Source organism: Lissotriton vulgaris, chromosome 6 (assembly GCF_964263255.1).
Source record: "Lissotriton vulgaris chromosome 6, aLisVul1.2, whole genome shotgun sequence".
Classification (NCBI taxonomy): domain Eukaryota; kingdom Metazoa; phylum Chordata; class Amphibia; order Caudata; family Salamandridae; genus Lissotriton; species Lissotriton vulgaris.
In genome coordinates, this window is record NC_141694.1 from 1,644,247,125 (window position 1) to 1,644,262,210 (window position 15,086).

Consider the following 15,086-nt stretch of genomic DNA (forward strand, 5'->3'; position numbering starts at 1 on the left):
CGCCCATGTGGGAGCAACTAGGATCAGTGTGAGTGACTGTTGTCGCAGTTTGCGTGCCACCAGCGGAATCAGTGGTGCTGGGGGAAAAGCGTACGCAAATCTGCCTGACCAGTTCATCCATATCGCATTGCCTTGTGACAACGGATGAGGGAACCTGGCAGTAAAGTACTGGCCTTCTGAGTTTTCGTTTGTGGCAAACAGGTCTATCTATGGGTGCCCCCACTGCCAGAAGAATGGTTGGAGAACTTGGAGGTGAATCTCCCATTCGTGTAGTTACTGGCTGTGCCTGCTGAGCAGGTCTGCAATCTGATTGTCTTTCCCTGGGAAGTGTTCTGCCAGGAGAAAGATATCCTTTGGAATTGCCCACTTCCATATGCTCTGTGCTAAGTGGGACAGTTGTGGAGAGTGTGTTCCTCCCTGTTTTTGGATATAGTACATTGCTGTCATGTTGTCCGTCCAGATCAACACAGTCTTGCTGTACAAGTATTTTTGGAATGCTTTCAGGGCTAGTAATATCGCTAGCAACTCTAGTTGGTTGATATGCAGTTTCTTTTGTTTGTTTGTCCAGAGCCCTTGTACTGTGTAGTGAAGGAGGTGGACTCCTCAGCCTGTCAGTGATGCGTCCGCTGTAAGTACTAGTTGTAGAACCGGCTCTTGGAACAGTCGCCCCTGTGAAAGGTTTTGTGGGTTCCACCACTGCAGAGAGTTGTGAGCGTGACTGTCTACCAATACTAGGTCTTTTAGTTGTCCTTGAGTCTGGTTCCACTGCTGTGCTAGGCATTCTTGCAATGGACGCATTTGAAGTATGGCATGGGGGACAATGAATATGCAGGAGGTCATCATGCCTATAAGCTGCATGAAGACTCTAGCTGGAAGAGAGTGTTGTGGCAGAAATTTGCGAATGAGCATCTGCATGCTGGCTATACTCGCTGAGTTTTGGTATGCCTTTGCCAGATATTGTTGTATGTGGGATGGTTGTAGACGCGATTTTGGGTAGTTTATGGAAAACCCTAGTCTGTGTAGCAGCTGGAGTGTTTGAGATGTGTCTTTTGCACACTGTTGGTATGATTTTGCTTGTATGAGCCAATCGTCTAGGTACGGGAACACATGGATGTGTTGCCTCCTGAGATGTGCAGCTACTGTGGCTAACCATTTTGTAAACACTCTTGGAGTAGTGGTCACCCCGAAGGGGAGAACCTTGAATTGGTAGTGTTGATCTTCTATTGTGAACCTGAGATATTTCCTGTCAGCTGGATTGATGGGTATGTGAAAATACGCGTCCTTGAGGTCCAATGTTGCCAGGAAGTCTCCTTGCTGTAGCAACGGGAGCAATTGCTGTAGTGTGATCATATGGGAGTGCTCCGACAGTATGTATTGATTTAGGGGTCTGAGGTCCAATATTGGTCTGAGGGAACCGTCCTTTTTGGGAATAAGGAAGTATAGGGAGTATACCCCTGTCCCTTGATGTTGGAAAAGGACTGGCTCTATGGCCCCCTTTTCCAGGATGCATTTCACCTCTTGTTGTAGCAGGGTGATGAGTTCTTTGGACATAGGACGGTGTCTGGGTGGTATGTTCGTGGTAATTGTGTTCCAGACAGGTAGGAATTGTTGGAGTCTGCCTCCGACCGGTGTTAGGTGGTCTGGAGGTAGCGTGATGAAGTCACTGTTTTGTGGCAGTGGAGGCTCTGGTGTTATTGCCTCCACGTCCTCTTCCCTTATTATTGTTGCCCCTATAACCTCCTCTGTTGGATTTTTTGTTAAAGGAACCTTGGGTGTTGCCCTTGTATGAAGTTGAGGTCAGTGAAGTATTGCCTCGTGTAGCTGCTCTGTATGAGGAGCGTCGAAAGGAACCTCTGTGTTGCTGAAACTGCAATCCACCCATTGATTTTGCAGTTTGTGTCTTTCTTAATTTTATCTAAAATGGTGTCGACTGCAGGGCCAAAAAGGAAGTCTTGATTGACTGGCTGGTTAAGAATGGTGGACTGCACCTCGTCCTTAAAGCCAGAAATACGCAGCCATGCATGTCGTCGTAGTAAAACGCTAGTGTTAATAAACCTGGCTGCGGTGTCGGCTGCGTCGAGCGCACATTTGATGGAGGCGTTTGTAATTAATTTTCCCTCCTGTATGAGGTAATTGGCTTGGGCTTTAAAAGGTTCAGGCAAATGTTGCATTAAGCTTTCAAGCTGGTCATGGTGCGTCCTGTCGTAACTAGCTTGCAGAGCTTGTGTATTGGCAATCCTCCATGAATTGGAGGCCTGTGATGCTACACTTTTACCTGAGGCCTCTAGTATTTTTGACTCCTTATCAGGAGGAGGAACCTCCCCTGTTGTCTGTGAGTTGGCCCTTTTGCGTGCATTAGCCACTACCAGTGAGTCTAATGGTAACTGACCTCTGATGTACATAGGATCTGTATGGGCTGCTCTAGACTTCTTCCCAATCCTAGGATTGATTACATGTGCCCTGGCTGTATCTTTAAATATATCAGGCACGTGTTTCAACACTCCCTTTAGCATAGGAAGTGTTCTGACGCTTTTTTCTGAAGTAGGGAAGATGTCAAATAAGAAGTCTTCTTCTACAGGGTCATTGTGCAGGTCTACGTTGCTGCCCTGTCTATGAGTTGGTTAAGGACAATGGTGGTTTCAGTAGGTGACGGCTTAGTTGGGTATGAAGAGACGTCCGGGATGGGATGGGTGTTATATGGGTCAGTTGGCTCCCCATGGTTCATCTTGAGGGTTGGGATCCTCTGGATAATCATAATCCTGCTGTGGATCCTCCCCTTTGTTTCCCTCATTGTCCCCATAGTGAGAAGGAGAGTAAGGAGCAAAAGGTGTAGTAGGCATAGTAGGATAGAAAGGGCTGAAGGGTTTAGAGGGAGAAGTCCCAAAGTCTTTCTTCTTTAGTGGAATGGGGGAATGAGAGTCAGTGTCCAGTGGCCTCTTTTTCCTGTGCAGGATTGTGACTTTACCAGTCTCAGGATTAATATATATTTTTGCCTAGTCGTCTGATGGATCAGGATGGAAGAGTTCTTCCTACACTGTCCTTGGTTTTGTCTTTGACTTTTTTGGCTTTGGGTCGATAACACCTTCTGTTTCGATGACTTTTGGTGCCTTATTGCTCTTCTTCGGCTCGGGCCATTTCTTCGGGTCGACCGGATCTTTCGGTTCGACACGTTTCTTGTGCTCGACAGATTTCTTCGGTTGACTATTCTTTAGCCGAGTCAATGGCTTTTTTGGGATCGACTGGTGTTTTTGGAGCGCTTGTTTGTGGTTCGATAGCCTTCTCCGGCCGGATTACAGGCTTCGAAACTGCACCCTTTTCATCGGCGACCTTCTTCGGTTCGGCGACTTTCGGCACAGCCGACTTTTTTGGGTCGACGACTTTCTTTGTGTCGGCGCCCTTCGGCTTGGCGTCCTTCTTTGGGTCGACGGACTCTTTGGGGTCGGCGCCCTTCGGCTCAACGGCCTTCTTCGGGTCGACGGTTTTGTTTGGGTCGACGCCTTTAGGCTGCACGGCCTTCTTCGGGTCGACGCTCTTCGGGTCGACGACCTTTTTGGGCTCTGGAACCTTCTTTGGGGTCTCTGAAGGCTTAGGTTTCGGTTTCGGAGCCGAGCCGGACGGCGGGGCTGGCGAATGTTTTTTTGGATCTTGGCTAAGGCTTTATGGCGATGCCTCGACCAGAGCCTTCGGTAACGGGGTAATTGGTATCGGGGGCAGTATACTCACAATTTGCCGCGGTGGGATCTCATCATCGGAGTCCGAGTAGTCCTCGACGGGGACGATCTCTAGGTCTGAATCTGGAGCTTCTAGAAGTTCCTGGTCATCATCGAAGATGTTGTCCGGTTCCGGTGCCTGTCGCTGCATCTCTTGCCTAGTGGCCCGTCGAATCCATATGGTTTTCTTCGACCAGAATTGGGCACAGGCTGGGCAGGTTTCTTTCTTATGGTCTGGAGAAAGGCACTTGTTGCATACTGAGTGCTTGTCAGTATGCGGGAACTTTGAGTGGCATTGTGGGCACCTTTTAATCGGGCTGATTTCCATCGACAGCAGGCCCACGTGGTGTCGAAAAGGCCCAACGGCCCGCGTCGACGACCGGTTCGAGATGGAAAGCTTGATCGAGTCAAGAAGTACCGAAGCAGAACAATACCGTCGAAGTCGAAGGCCTTTTGGCCTTTATAAAAGTTTTGTTTCGATTCCGAAGTTGGAGTGTAGGAATAACATCCGAAACCAATGGCAGAAAAAAAACAATCTGAGGATGGAGAGGATGTCCATGTGCACTGTAGTCCAGGGGAGGAGTCACCTATCTTGTGATACTTCGAAGACTCTTCCAGGACAACAAGGTGGAATCATCCGGACCCAACATTAGGCGGCTGCGATTTATGCACAGATATGAATTCAGCAGCCCATATGCCTCGAACATATGATTATGGCGCCTCTTAGTAGAATCATACTCAGTGTTTTGGATTTGTAACAATAGTACAAAACGGTGCTAAAGGGTGTAGAGAACCACAAAAATTCAACACCTTTCGAGCCTCAACTCTGTACATAGTATACTTAAGTCCCCAGCACACGTCAAATTATTAACTGGTTTCCCTATTGTGAAAAAAAGCACCAAATTATATGTGCTTTTTTTCGCAATAGGGAAACCAGTTTATAAGTTGACGTGTGCTGGGGACTTGAGTATACATGGTACGAAGGTCAATTGCAGGGAGAAGAATCCCATCAGATCCAAGCTATCATTGGTCCCATGAGTGTCCCCCACACAGGATTAGCACAGTAAAAGGTAGTTACATTGTTTGTCTATGGCCCCCTCATTCTTCTTGCTGGGCGTCTGGCCGGTCACCCCAGATGTGGTGATCAGGGCCTTGGTTTGTCCGGTTACCAAGCCATTCTGTTTCTGGTTGTTCAAAGAACCAGGTCCGTCCCCCCGCTTTCACTCGCAGTCTTGCTGGGAAGAGGCATCGCATGTTTAAATCCTCGGTTTCTGAGTTTCTACTTGACCATCGGAAATGACCTCCTCTGCCTCTGTATCATCTGTGTAAAGTCCGGAAAGAAGGTTGTTCCAGCGTTTTCATAGCGGGGGGCAGTCATTCTAGCGTTTTGGAGGATCACATCTCTGTCTCTTAAGTTCAGCACTCTTGCTAGCATCGGACGTGGGAGAGCCCCCGGTTTCGGACGACCTCCTGGGACTCTGTGCGCCCTCTCCACTACAAAGAATTTGCTACGGCCTTTCAGCTGTAGGTGTTTCAGGATAAGTTCTTCTACGAAGAGGTCTGGCGCCTGCTCCTCTGCCCTTTCCAGGACCCTCAGTATACGTATGTTGCTTCTCTGGAGGCGCCCTTCATAATTGCCCAGTTTGTGCTCAGCAAACTTACGGAAGGTTTGTAGGTCTTGGATGTTCCCTTTGAGTCTAGTGGAGGACATCACGCAACTCCAAGTGGTGATCTCCACTTTTTTGGCCTTTTTATTGACTTTAGTGAGGTCAGCCCGAATGAGATTCCCTTCAATCGACATGGTATTCATCCTGTGTTCCAACAAGGTCCTGATCCCGGCGATCGCCTCCATTACACCCTTCAATGTAAGCTCTTGGTTCTCCCCTCCTGGATCACCCATGGATTAGTTCCTAGGGTATGAGTCTTGTGGTGTTTCTTTAGGGATTGCATGGGTTCTAGTTTATTGGTTTGGTCAGTCTTGGGGCCTTTCGCGCCTGCTGTCTTCGATTTCTCCAGGTTTGCCGTTCAATGGGCCCAGGCCGCAGCAATTCAGTCCCCTCCCCCTGACTTGTGATGTGATTGCGGTCGCCCTCACTCGCTCAGACTCCGGCCTCAAGTGGCACGCCAGGTCCCGGCTCAGGAGGCAGTACAGGCCTCAACTCGCCGGGACTCGGAACTCTGGCTGCGGGACACAGGAGTGCCCGGCGGGATTCTGTACCTTCTCCAGGTCTGCGTTTCCAGTCCTGGGTTTCGGATAGTCGTGGGGAAGACAGCAAGGACGGAGCCTGTGGTTTATGCGGCCATCTCGCTCTGCAGCTTGGCCACGCCCCCACTGCCAACATTTCTAAGAAGTATAAGAGTCTTAAGGAGGCACACTGCCATCTACTTTTCTAGTTAATATGAATGTCTCTTTCCACAAACACTAGGTAAACAGAGTGCTACTTCCTTCTTATTCTTAATGCAATGAGCTGTACATTGTGAAGGGCCCTTTTATTCAGTAGAGCTTCCCAGCCAATTTCGCCTGCTTCTCCCTCATTCCAGCGCAGATATTTGGATACAGCAATGCCCTTGTTTATTCATTATTACAGTGGATTTACATCTACGATGCTTAAAAAGTATTCTGTAGACTGGAATGCATGATAGGAGCCGATAGGAGCTATATCCCCAATTTTCTATTAAAATCTGATCCCAATTCAGTAGGTTTAAAATGTTTCTCTTTCTTTATGATGAACCGAGCAACGATCGAACTTAGTCTTCCATCTGAGTCTTCATCTGTTCAATGTGCAAGTTTGGAACTAGCAAGACACGCTTCTCGCCATATGCAGCTAGTTACAGCAAGATTATGGCCAATTAGTGGGTCTCAATTCCAGGCATCAGCTCCATACTGTATTTTGTCACCTTCTCTACTGTTTTAGGAATGTGACCGTACAATAGCTAGCACACAGTCTGGGTTGTAACTTGGTCAATAAGACTGAGGGGGTGTGAGATTCAGATTTCCCAACATTCACACTGGGATATCTTGATAAAACATTACACAAGAATAAAGAAACGAGGGGGAGTTAAGTGGAAAGGGAGAGGAGGGTGGATTGCTAGAGTCACTTAGAACACAACATTTTTCAGACAAACAACGTTTTCTTAAGCCTTCAAAACAGAGACAAGTGAGAGGGTGTGTCTCATAAAAATACACAGGTGAAATCCGACTGAAAGCCCTTGTACACAACTATTTATTACAGAATAAATCGTTTCTAAGGATGTAAACAACCTCCCCCTCCCGACCCCCGCGACCAAACACAGACTATGAAAGTAAAAGAGGCCAACAGCATGATAATTAAACGAAAAAGCCTGTAGCTAAATGACAAACCTAAAATATAGCACATCTCAAAAGAAAATTAAAGGCTGAGCTAACAAAATCTAGGTTGACATCCATCGCTGTAAATGAAATATAAAACAATTATATCACAGCTTTAAGAATGTGCTACTTTATTATATATTAAGATAAAAAGATACAAATGTTAAGTGTTGTCCTTGATACGAGGCTAATATGAAAACATTCATCCAATGACTCTCAAAAAATGTAGTTAGTCCCACATAGATAGGCAAATGTGCTCCTTAAAATACATTTTGAAACGGTCAATTAAAATGGTTGTAATGTGTTGTTAATCACTTGCTAGAAATCAACTGCACACCACTTTCTACAAAAAGAAAGCTTGGGCAGTACTCAAAAACCTATTTTACGGAGAACCCCATCCACTTAATGGTTTAAGTACACATATTTTAGATATCACGAATATTGGTTGACACATTACAAGGTATTGGTATAAAACTCAAAAGCATAGGAAAGCACCTGGCAACTTGTCCAGGGTCAGAGACTGGTAAAGAACATTTGACTGGGCACCAAAATAAAAGTGGCTCCTATTAGTAGACTAGAGAGCCCAAAAAAATGATCCATGTTTGCAAATGTCAGTTTTAACTTGTAAAGACATGCTGTACAAGTGCTTTGTGAAGTATGGAAGACTGGAAGTTGACCGCACCCAGACCATAAAACATGACCACAAACAGCCACAAAAATAGCTTACACACGGACCTGACTGCCCTATAAACCATTCAGACATTGGACTAGTTGTCATTACATACCTTATTAAGTTCTTCTATTCGTCTAATAAGGTAAGGGTTGCTGGAAGAGTTTTCAAAGAAGACATAATCTGTGCAAAAGAACAAAAAAGTGTTTTAAAGATCACATTTTCCAAACTCTTATTTCTATAATGCTATTAAAATAGCAAATCAAATACAAAGATGAAGGTTTGTAACCACACCACTTTAAATTGAATACCTAGTTAATTTACCATGAGTCACATTATTGGTTTAAAGTATTTATCATTCTGGCATACTGCAGTAACAAAAGGACACGGAACAGTGTAGGCAGGTTTATTGACTACCTCAGTCACATATACAGTGTATCGTAACCATCTTTTTCCGAACTGCTGAATACCCCATGAACATTCCACGGCGAGTGAAAATGTCCACGTGCTCAACAACATGGTGGAAATACACAAGAGACCACAAAACAATGCATATAACATTCATATTACAGTCAATGTTTGCATATATCAGACACTAGATCATCACAAAATCCTTGAATGTGTTAGGCATTCCTACATTAAGTCTAGGTCTGCAATTTAATCCATCTTGGGTACCCACCATTTGTCTATACCTATTTACATTAGAACCTTGGGTAACTTGTGATGGTGCAGTTCCATTAACGTGCCCTTGGGAACATATATGTGCATAAGAAACTTGACTAGGCATCCTGATCACCACAGGTTCCTTCCCTACTCATAGATCCCTGTGTATTTTCCACAACATTGGGAGTCACGCGAGTGGCACGTGACATGTTCCACCACCCTCCATTCTCTAACCAAGTGGCTGACCCTGATGTTCTGATAACTATGTTGCTCTCCAAATTTAGTTACACATGCACTAGTTCTAGGACATCCGACTCTTACATAATCACCAACAATTACCTTTGTCTGGGTCACAGCCTCTCGTATCGTAATATCTCTTCATTTTGAGTTGTTTACCAAGTATTGCTTCTTGTACCCTATTGTTCTTACTCTGAACACTTTCAATGCTAGTACTTTTAGATTGGACCACATTATGTGTATTCAACTTTGTTGCAGACACTTTTTCCCTAAACAACTCAAATGGAGTGACATTCGTAACACTGTGGGAAGTGGTATGGTAAATCCATAAACAATCTTGCAAAGCCTCCCTCAAAGGTATCTTATTTCTCAAAGCGAGCTGAACAGTTTCCTTAATGAGACGGTTAGCTTGCTTTAGCTGCCATTTAATTGGGGATGATATAAGAATTACTTACAATGATCAATTCCAGAAGCTTGTAAAAATGGATTCATTTCTACAGACAAAACTGAGGACCAAAGTCACTCACAATACAGTGAGTTATACACTATGGCAAAAAATGTTTTAAGAAACTTAATCACAGTGCTTGTGGCAGGATTGTGAATGAATTCTAAAATAATCCTTTTCCTACAATAGTATGTATTGGCATTTTTATATAGCGCACTACTTACCCGTAGGGTACATACAATAGCAAATGTAATTTAATTTGGCAATTTATATATTAGGCAAATAACATATACTCCAATTTTGTGCTATGAAACATCAGGTAAAGGTACAGGGGTTCAGGGACATGACCTTGTGCATGTAGTTATATCAACATCTTGACAAACATAATTCAGCACCAGTCTTTCAACTCCACAGTCCAAACATCTGCACCATTACTCAGATCTTAATATTTTTTGTTACACCCATAACCTTATAACCCTAATAAGCCAAACTGAGAAATGTGTTCATCATCATTAACTTTCCAATAGGTTCAAGGAATCCTCCAATATCTTTTCTTTGAGCAATCCTGTACAAATATACTTAGACACAAGATGATATTCAACATCATCAGTGATAGCTTCAAGCTACTGTTCTTTATTGACTGCACAAAGCTTTCAATTCATCTGACAAGTAAGCAACAACCAGGTCATCACTCAGCTCATTCATGTCATCTTTGTTACGGTCTCTACAAGGCAAACATTACAAGTAATCAGCTGTAATGGTGGACATTCCTGGCAGATACTCAACATCTAATACATATTCATGCAAATTACATGCCAACTTGGTAATTTGTGAGCTCAATGTTAGCCCATCAAACCTAACAAATGCATTTCAAAGGTTCCTATGTACTGTCCCCACCATTCTATGGGCACTTCAGGTTACATCTACAAAATGTGCAGGTATACAAATGGCATACATCATTCCAGCCATTGAGATGTGTCTACCACAACTTATTTACTACTGATAGAGATATGCGTAAAAGAAGCCAATAACTAGGAACAGTGCCACAAAATAGATTGATGAGAGGACAACATCCTTACTTCTTTGATATTATTATTTAGTGGTTTTACTTTCTTGGTTTGAATAATCGCAAAAGAATCAGTACATTCAAATAACTCTCCGTGGTGAACGACGGAATAGTGAAGGAATCAGCAAATTCAAATAGCATCTCTCCATAGTGAACAAAGGATATCAGAGGAGTCTCAAAAGCTGGTAGGAGTAACTAGCATCTGGCTGCAGGGGGAGGGGGTTGGGGTTTACATGCTGCTGATAGGAAAACAAGGCATCTCCCACTGCGAGACAGCAGTATTTCGGCAGGACAGCCCCAAGTGTAGTAAGAAGGCAGAGGTGGGGAAATTGAAGCAAAGGTGGCCTATTGCATGCGTGGGACGTCAGTTACATAGGCTCCTCATTAGGTCTTCAGAATGTGACTAGCAGGAAGGATCCGCAGTGTTCCATTCTAAAGCACTGCCACATGGTAAGAATGCATGCACAACCTGATTAGTTTACACTAATAATTGTCGATACTGCAAGATATCGCCATCCTCCTCACCAAATTTCCTGTGTAGGAATGACAGGACACAGGAATAGTGGAGGCGGGTTTATTCACTTCCTCAGTCACACATACAGTGAATCGTAACAGTATTTTTTCCCCAACTGACGAATCCCTGATGTGTATTCCATAGTGAGCGTGAGGTTCCACGCGCTCACCAACGTGGAAATAAAAAAAGAGACCACCAAACAATGCATAGAACATATTTATACTAGAGTTAATGTTTACATATTTAAGATACTACAATAACCCACTTGAATACAAACCAGAAATGGTAGCAGCGATTACACTGTCATATGTCTAGGATAGATCATTTTCAAATTCTAATAAGGTCTTTCAAATCGGACGGTAACCATCCCCCACTGGAAAATTATTCCATTTGTATCTATGGTGGTCTTGTTAACGCTAGATCGTTGGGAAAGCACAAATACGAAGTAGCTACACAATAGAAAATCTGGGTTTGGATATTCTTTTTATAACAGAAACTTAGGCAGACGCCGCCTCAGACCCTTATTTTGTTACTGCGACTCCTGTGGGTTTTAGAGCGATTAGAGTAGACACGCCTTTGAAAAGAGGTGACGGAGTGGCTATTATTTTTAGTGAATACTTCTCGGTCACCTACCACCCTGTCTCCACTCCATTTTATGAGGTTCTTCAATTTACATTTGAACTCCTATCTAAATTGACCTTCAAAAGGTATTTTACTATATCACCCACCAGGTATGAGAAATACTTTTTTAAAGAAATCTCGATACCCTGCTTGAATAGATTTTTTAAAATAAGGATTTTACCATTCTTGGAGATTTTAACTTCCATTTGGAAAACACAGATAATAGAGAGACAGCTATGCTTTTGGATACCCTAGGAGCGGTAGGACTTGCCCAATTAGTCGTAGCACCCACACATGAGGCCGGTCACACGTTGGATGGGGTCTTCTCATCAGCCCATGGGCTCATAGTGAAAGACATTCTCCCTCAGTCACGGTCTGACCATTCACTTATTAGGTTTAGCCTTAAATGTAACACGGTCGGACAGGCTAGCATTAGGAAGCCGCTTGTCTCTTCCTGCAAAGCATGGAGTAAAGTGGATAAAACAATCCTTCGTACCCATTTGGAAGCCTCATGCCCTCAATATCAGGACCATGTGGACTTAGCTGTTACTAATTACAATAATTGGGCCTCTGAGGCAGTGAGTGCCGCTGTCCCTACAAAAAAGCAGTCCGGTAATAGGACTATCCAGTTGGCCCCTTGGTTTTCGGACTCAATTCGGAAGGAATAGCAGAATTGTCGCCGTATGGAACGTCGTTGCCGAACAAATTACTATGATTTAGATAAGCAAGCGTACAAGACTGCCTTAATGAATTACAAAAAACTACTTATAGTGGAAAAGAGAAATGATTTTACTCAACAGATTAAGTCAGCTAACAATTCCTCTAAGGAACTGTTTTCGGTCATCAATAAACACACTCTGCTTAATAATACTGGAAAGAAGTGAAATCAAAACTTTTGTACCGATATTGCGGCAACTTTTAAATTAAAAGTTCTGGATATTTTTTAAGCTTTCAAGGATGGATCAGGGGCTTGTGTTTCGCCCCAAGGCTATGATCCAGACCCTGACAAAAGTACTTTGTTGAATTGTTCCCTCCAGTGTCTTCGGAAGTAGTGGGAAAGCATATTATTGAATCCAGGTCAGGATCCCCTCTGGACCCATGTCCACCAGCTCTCCTTAAAGAATTGGTGGATCTGGTGTGTCCCGGGCTTGCGGAAAATTTTAACCTGATGTTTGATTCGGGCATCTTTTCCATCAGCTGGAAGGAGACTTCTATCCTTTCTTTATTAAAAAAGCTGACATTAGATGCCACAAATCCATTAAACTATCGACCCATTGCCCGACTACCCATACCAGCTTAAATAGTAGACAAAATTATGAACACTCAGTTGTCACAATTCATCAGTGAGAACAGTTTGCTGGATCATTCCCAGTTTGGTTTCCGTAAGGAACATAGTACGGAAACGGTGGTTATTAAAGCGGCCAAAGAGATCAGAGCGGTGATGGATGGAGGAGGCACAGCTGCTCTTGTGCTCCTCGATCTATCAGCCGCTTTCGATACGTTTGATCATGCTCTTTTACAACATCGGCTGAAAAAGCTGGGAGTGGATGGAATGGCTCTGCTGCCTCCTTCCTAACGGATCGGAGATCAACGGTGTCACTGGATGGTTTCAATTCAGCCCCCTACGTCCTACCATGTGGAGTTCTTCAGGGCAGTTCGTTGAGCCCTTCTTTGTTTAACATTTACGTCTCCGAACTGGACTCACTGATACAGGAATTTGCTTTTAGTTTGACATTATATGCAGATGACACCCAGATTGTGGAAGCTGCTTATAAACATCAAATCTCTCCTTTTCAGCAGTTCCAAAACTGCATGAGGGCAATAAACAAATGGATGAGCACGCATTGCCTCAAACTTAATTCCGACAAAACTGAAGTTTTGATTTTTGGCAACATGCAGCCTACCTGGAGCAATCTGTGGTGGCTGGCAGAGATGGGGGCTTCTCCTAAACCTGTGGCTAAAGTGAAGAACCTGGTGCTACTGGTCGACAAAAGACTAACATTCTGTCAACTGACGAATGCCATTGTATCAGCCTCATATTTTCTTATAAAGAAAATAAGGAAGATACTTCCTTGTAAGACCGGCAGATACTAGGAAAACAGTAGTCACAAATCTTATTCAATCCAAATTAGACTACTGCAATGGGCTGTATTTGAATGTCCAGAAGCAGTGTTTAAAGAAGCTTCAGATGATGCAAAACTCTACGGCACGTCTATTGCTCAATCTTCCCAGGCAAAAAACTGTATCCAATGAAATCCGTAATCTGCATTGGCTGCCGGTACTTCAGCGCATTAAATTCAAGGCGCTGTGTCTTGCCTACAAGGCGTTGAACCAGTCAGGTCCGGCTCTTATTTAGAATCTTTTTGTGTGGTACCAACTAGACTTCTTCGGTCGACGGGCGCAAGACTTTTGTCAGTGCCTCGAATTCGGACTTCACATTGGGGTGGCTGCGGTTTTCACTACGGAACATCTAAACTTTGGAATTCTCTTTCAATTGAGCTTAGGAACGCCAGTTCCCTAACTGGCTTTAGGAGAAACTTGAAAACCTGGTTGTTCCAGGGCTAGGTGTACAGCAGGTTTATTGTTGTACTCAGCGCTAAGACACCATTAGGTATTCTTGCGCTTTTATAAATCTCATTAACAATTTGAAAAGCCTTCTGTGTTCTTGGAATTAGTAACTGGAACGGGAATAAAGTAAACATTTATTATTTCAAAACAATTAAATCATAAATTAACATGGACTAGAAAGGAGCAGAACAAGAGCGAGCTAAATGAAAATAGTTATAGAGCTGTTATGAAGGCTTTTAAAGCACAACGCTGTGTGTCTTCATGTCATCATTCAATAAATCAAGTTCTCTCTGGGTTAAATTACAAGTTACATGTGTTTTATCATATTTTGTAGGAGTGCCAAGAATAAAATGCCAGTAATTGGCACCCTTTCTTATTTTTTTATTTCTTTTTTTAAAGAGTTTCATGCCACATCTTTTAGAGATCTAAATTGTAATTCTCGCACTCGAAAATGCAGGTTTGCTGCGTGACCAGGAATTTAGATGCTATGTGATGCTGGTGTAGCATTTGCTGTTTCCAAACATTCAAACACTTTCTTCACAGAGAAAATTCTGGAGCGAGGCATGGACAGTAATAGTCCCGTTGGATTACTACACTACTGGACCGAAAGAAGTCATCAGGTGTGGTTATGAGTCTTTATGTTGTTCTTGGTCCACTGCACAACAGATACATGATATGCTACTTTATACCATTATCCCTTAAAGGGCAACCATGATTATTGGGCACACTGAATGTGGTGTACTGTTACCTACAGACAATTGAAAGATGGCAAAGATTAAATGGTCACGGTAGAAGTAATCTTTACCCAAAATATATTTTCCAAGGACAGCCCAAGGATCGAATGGGCATGGACACTTTTTAGGTCTCGCCTTTTCCATTGGAAAATGGGGAGAATTCATGTCGGCAAAATCGTCTTCAAACCAAGGGCTTTCAGCCCCGCGGTTTTCTTGCAGTTCGCGGGAATCACGTGAGCAAACATGCACGCGCATTCACGGCCAGGGCTTCTCCTCCCCTAGCAGCACTCCTCCCACACCAGCACCTCCCCTCTCTCTCCCCGCAAACACAGCCTTGCCCTAGCAACACTCCTCCCACACCAGCACCTCCCCCCTCCCACACCAGCACCTCCCCTCTCTCTCCCCGCAAACACAGCCTTGCCCTAGCAGCACTCCTCCCACACCAGCACCTCCCCCGTCCCACACCAGCACATCCCCTCTCTCTCCCCGCAAACTATTGCATCTCCGTG

At 44.0% G+C, this 15,086-nt stretch overlaps 1 protein-coding gene across 2 annotated transcripts in view; it reads right to left on the minus strand.

The window, feature by feature from the left end:
- Positions 1 to 15,086, minus strand: part of LOC147709244 (metastasis-associated protein MTA3-like) — a 790,513-nt gene that overhangs the window by 715,438 nt on the left and 59,989 nt on the right. For both annotated transcript variants that reach the window (XM_086927807.1, XM_086927806.1), the window contains exon 2: positions 7,845 to 7,912. In XM_086927807.1, the coding sequence (XP_086783933.1) occupies positions 7,845 to 7,912 (68 nt within the window). The remainder of the gene's footprint in view (positions 1 to 7,844; positions 7,913 to 15,086) is intronic.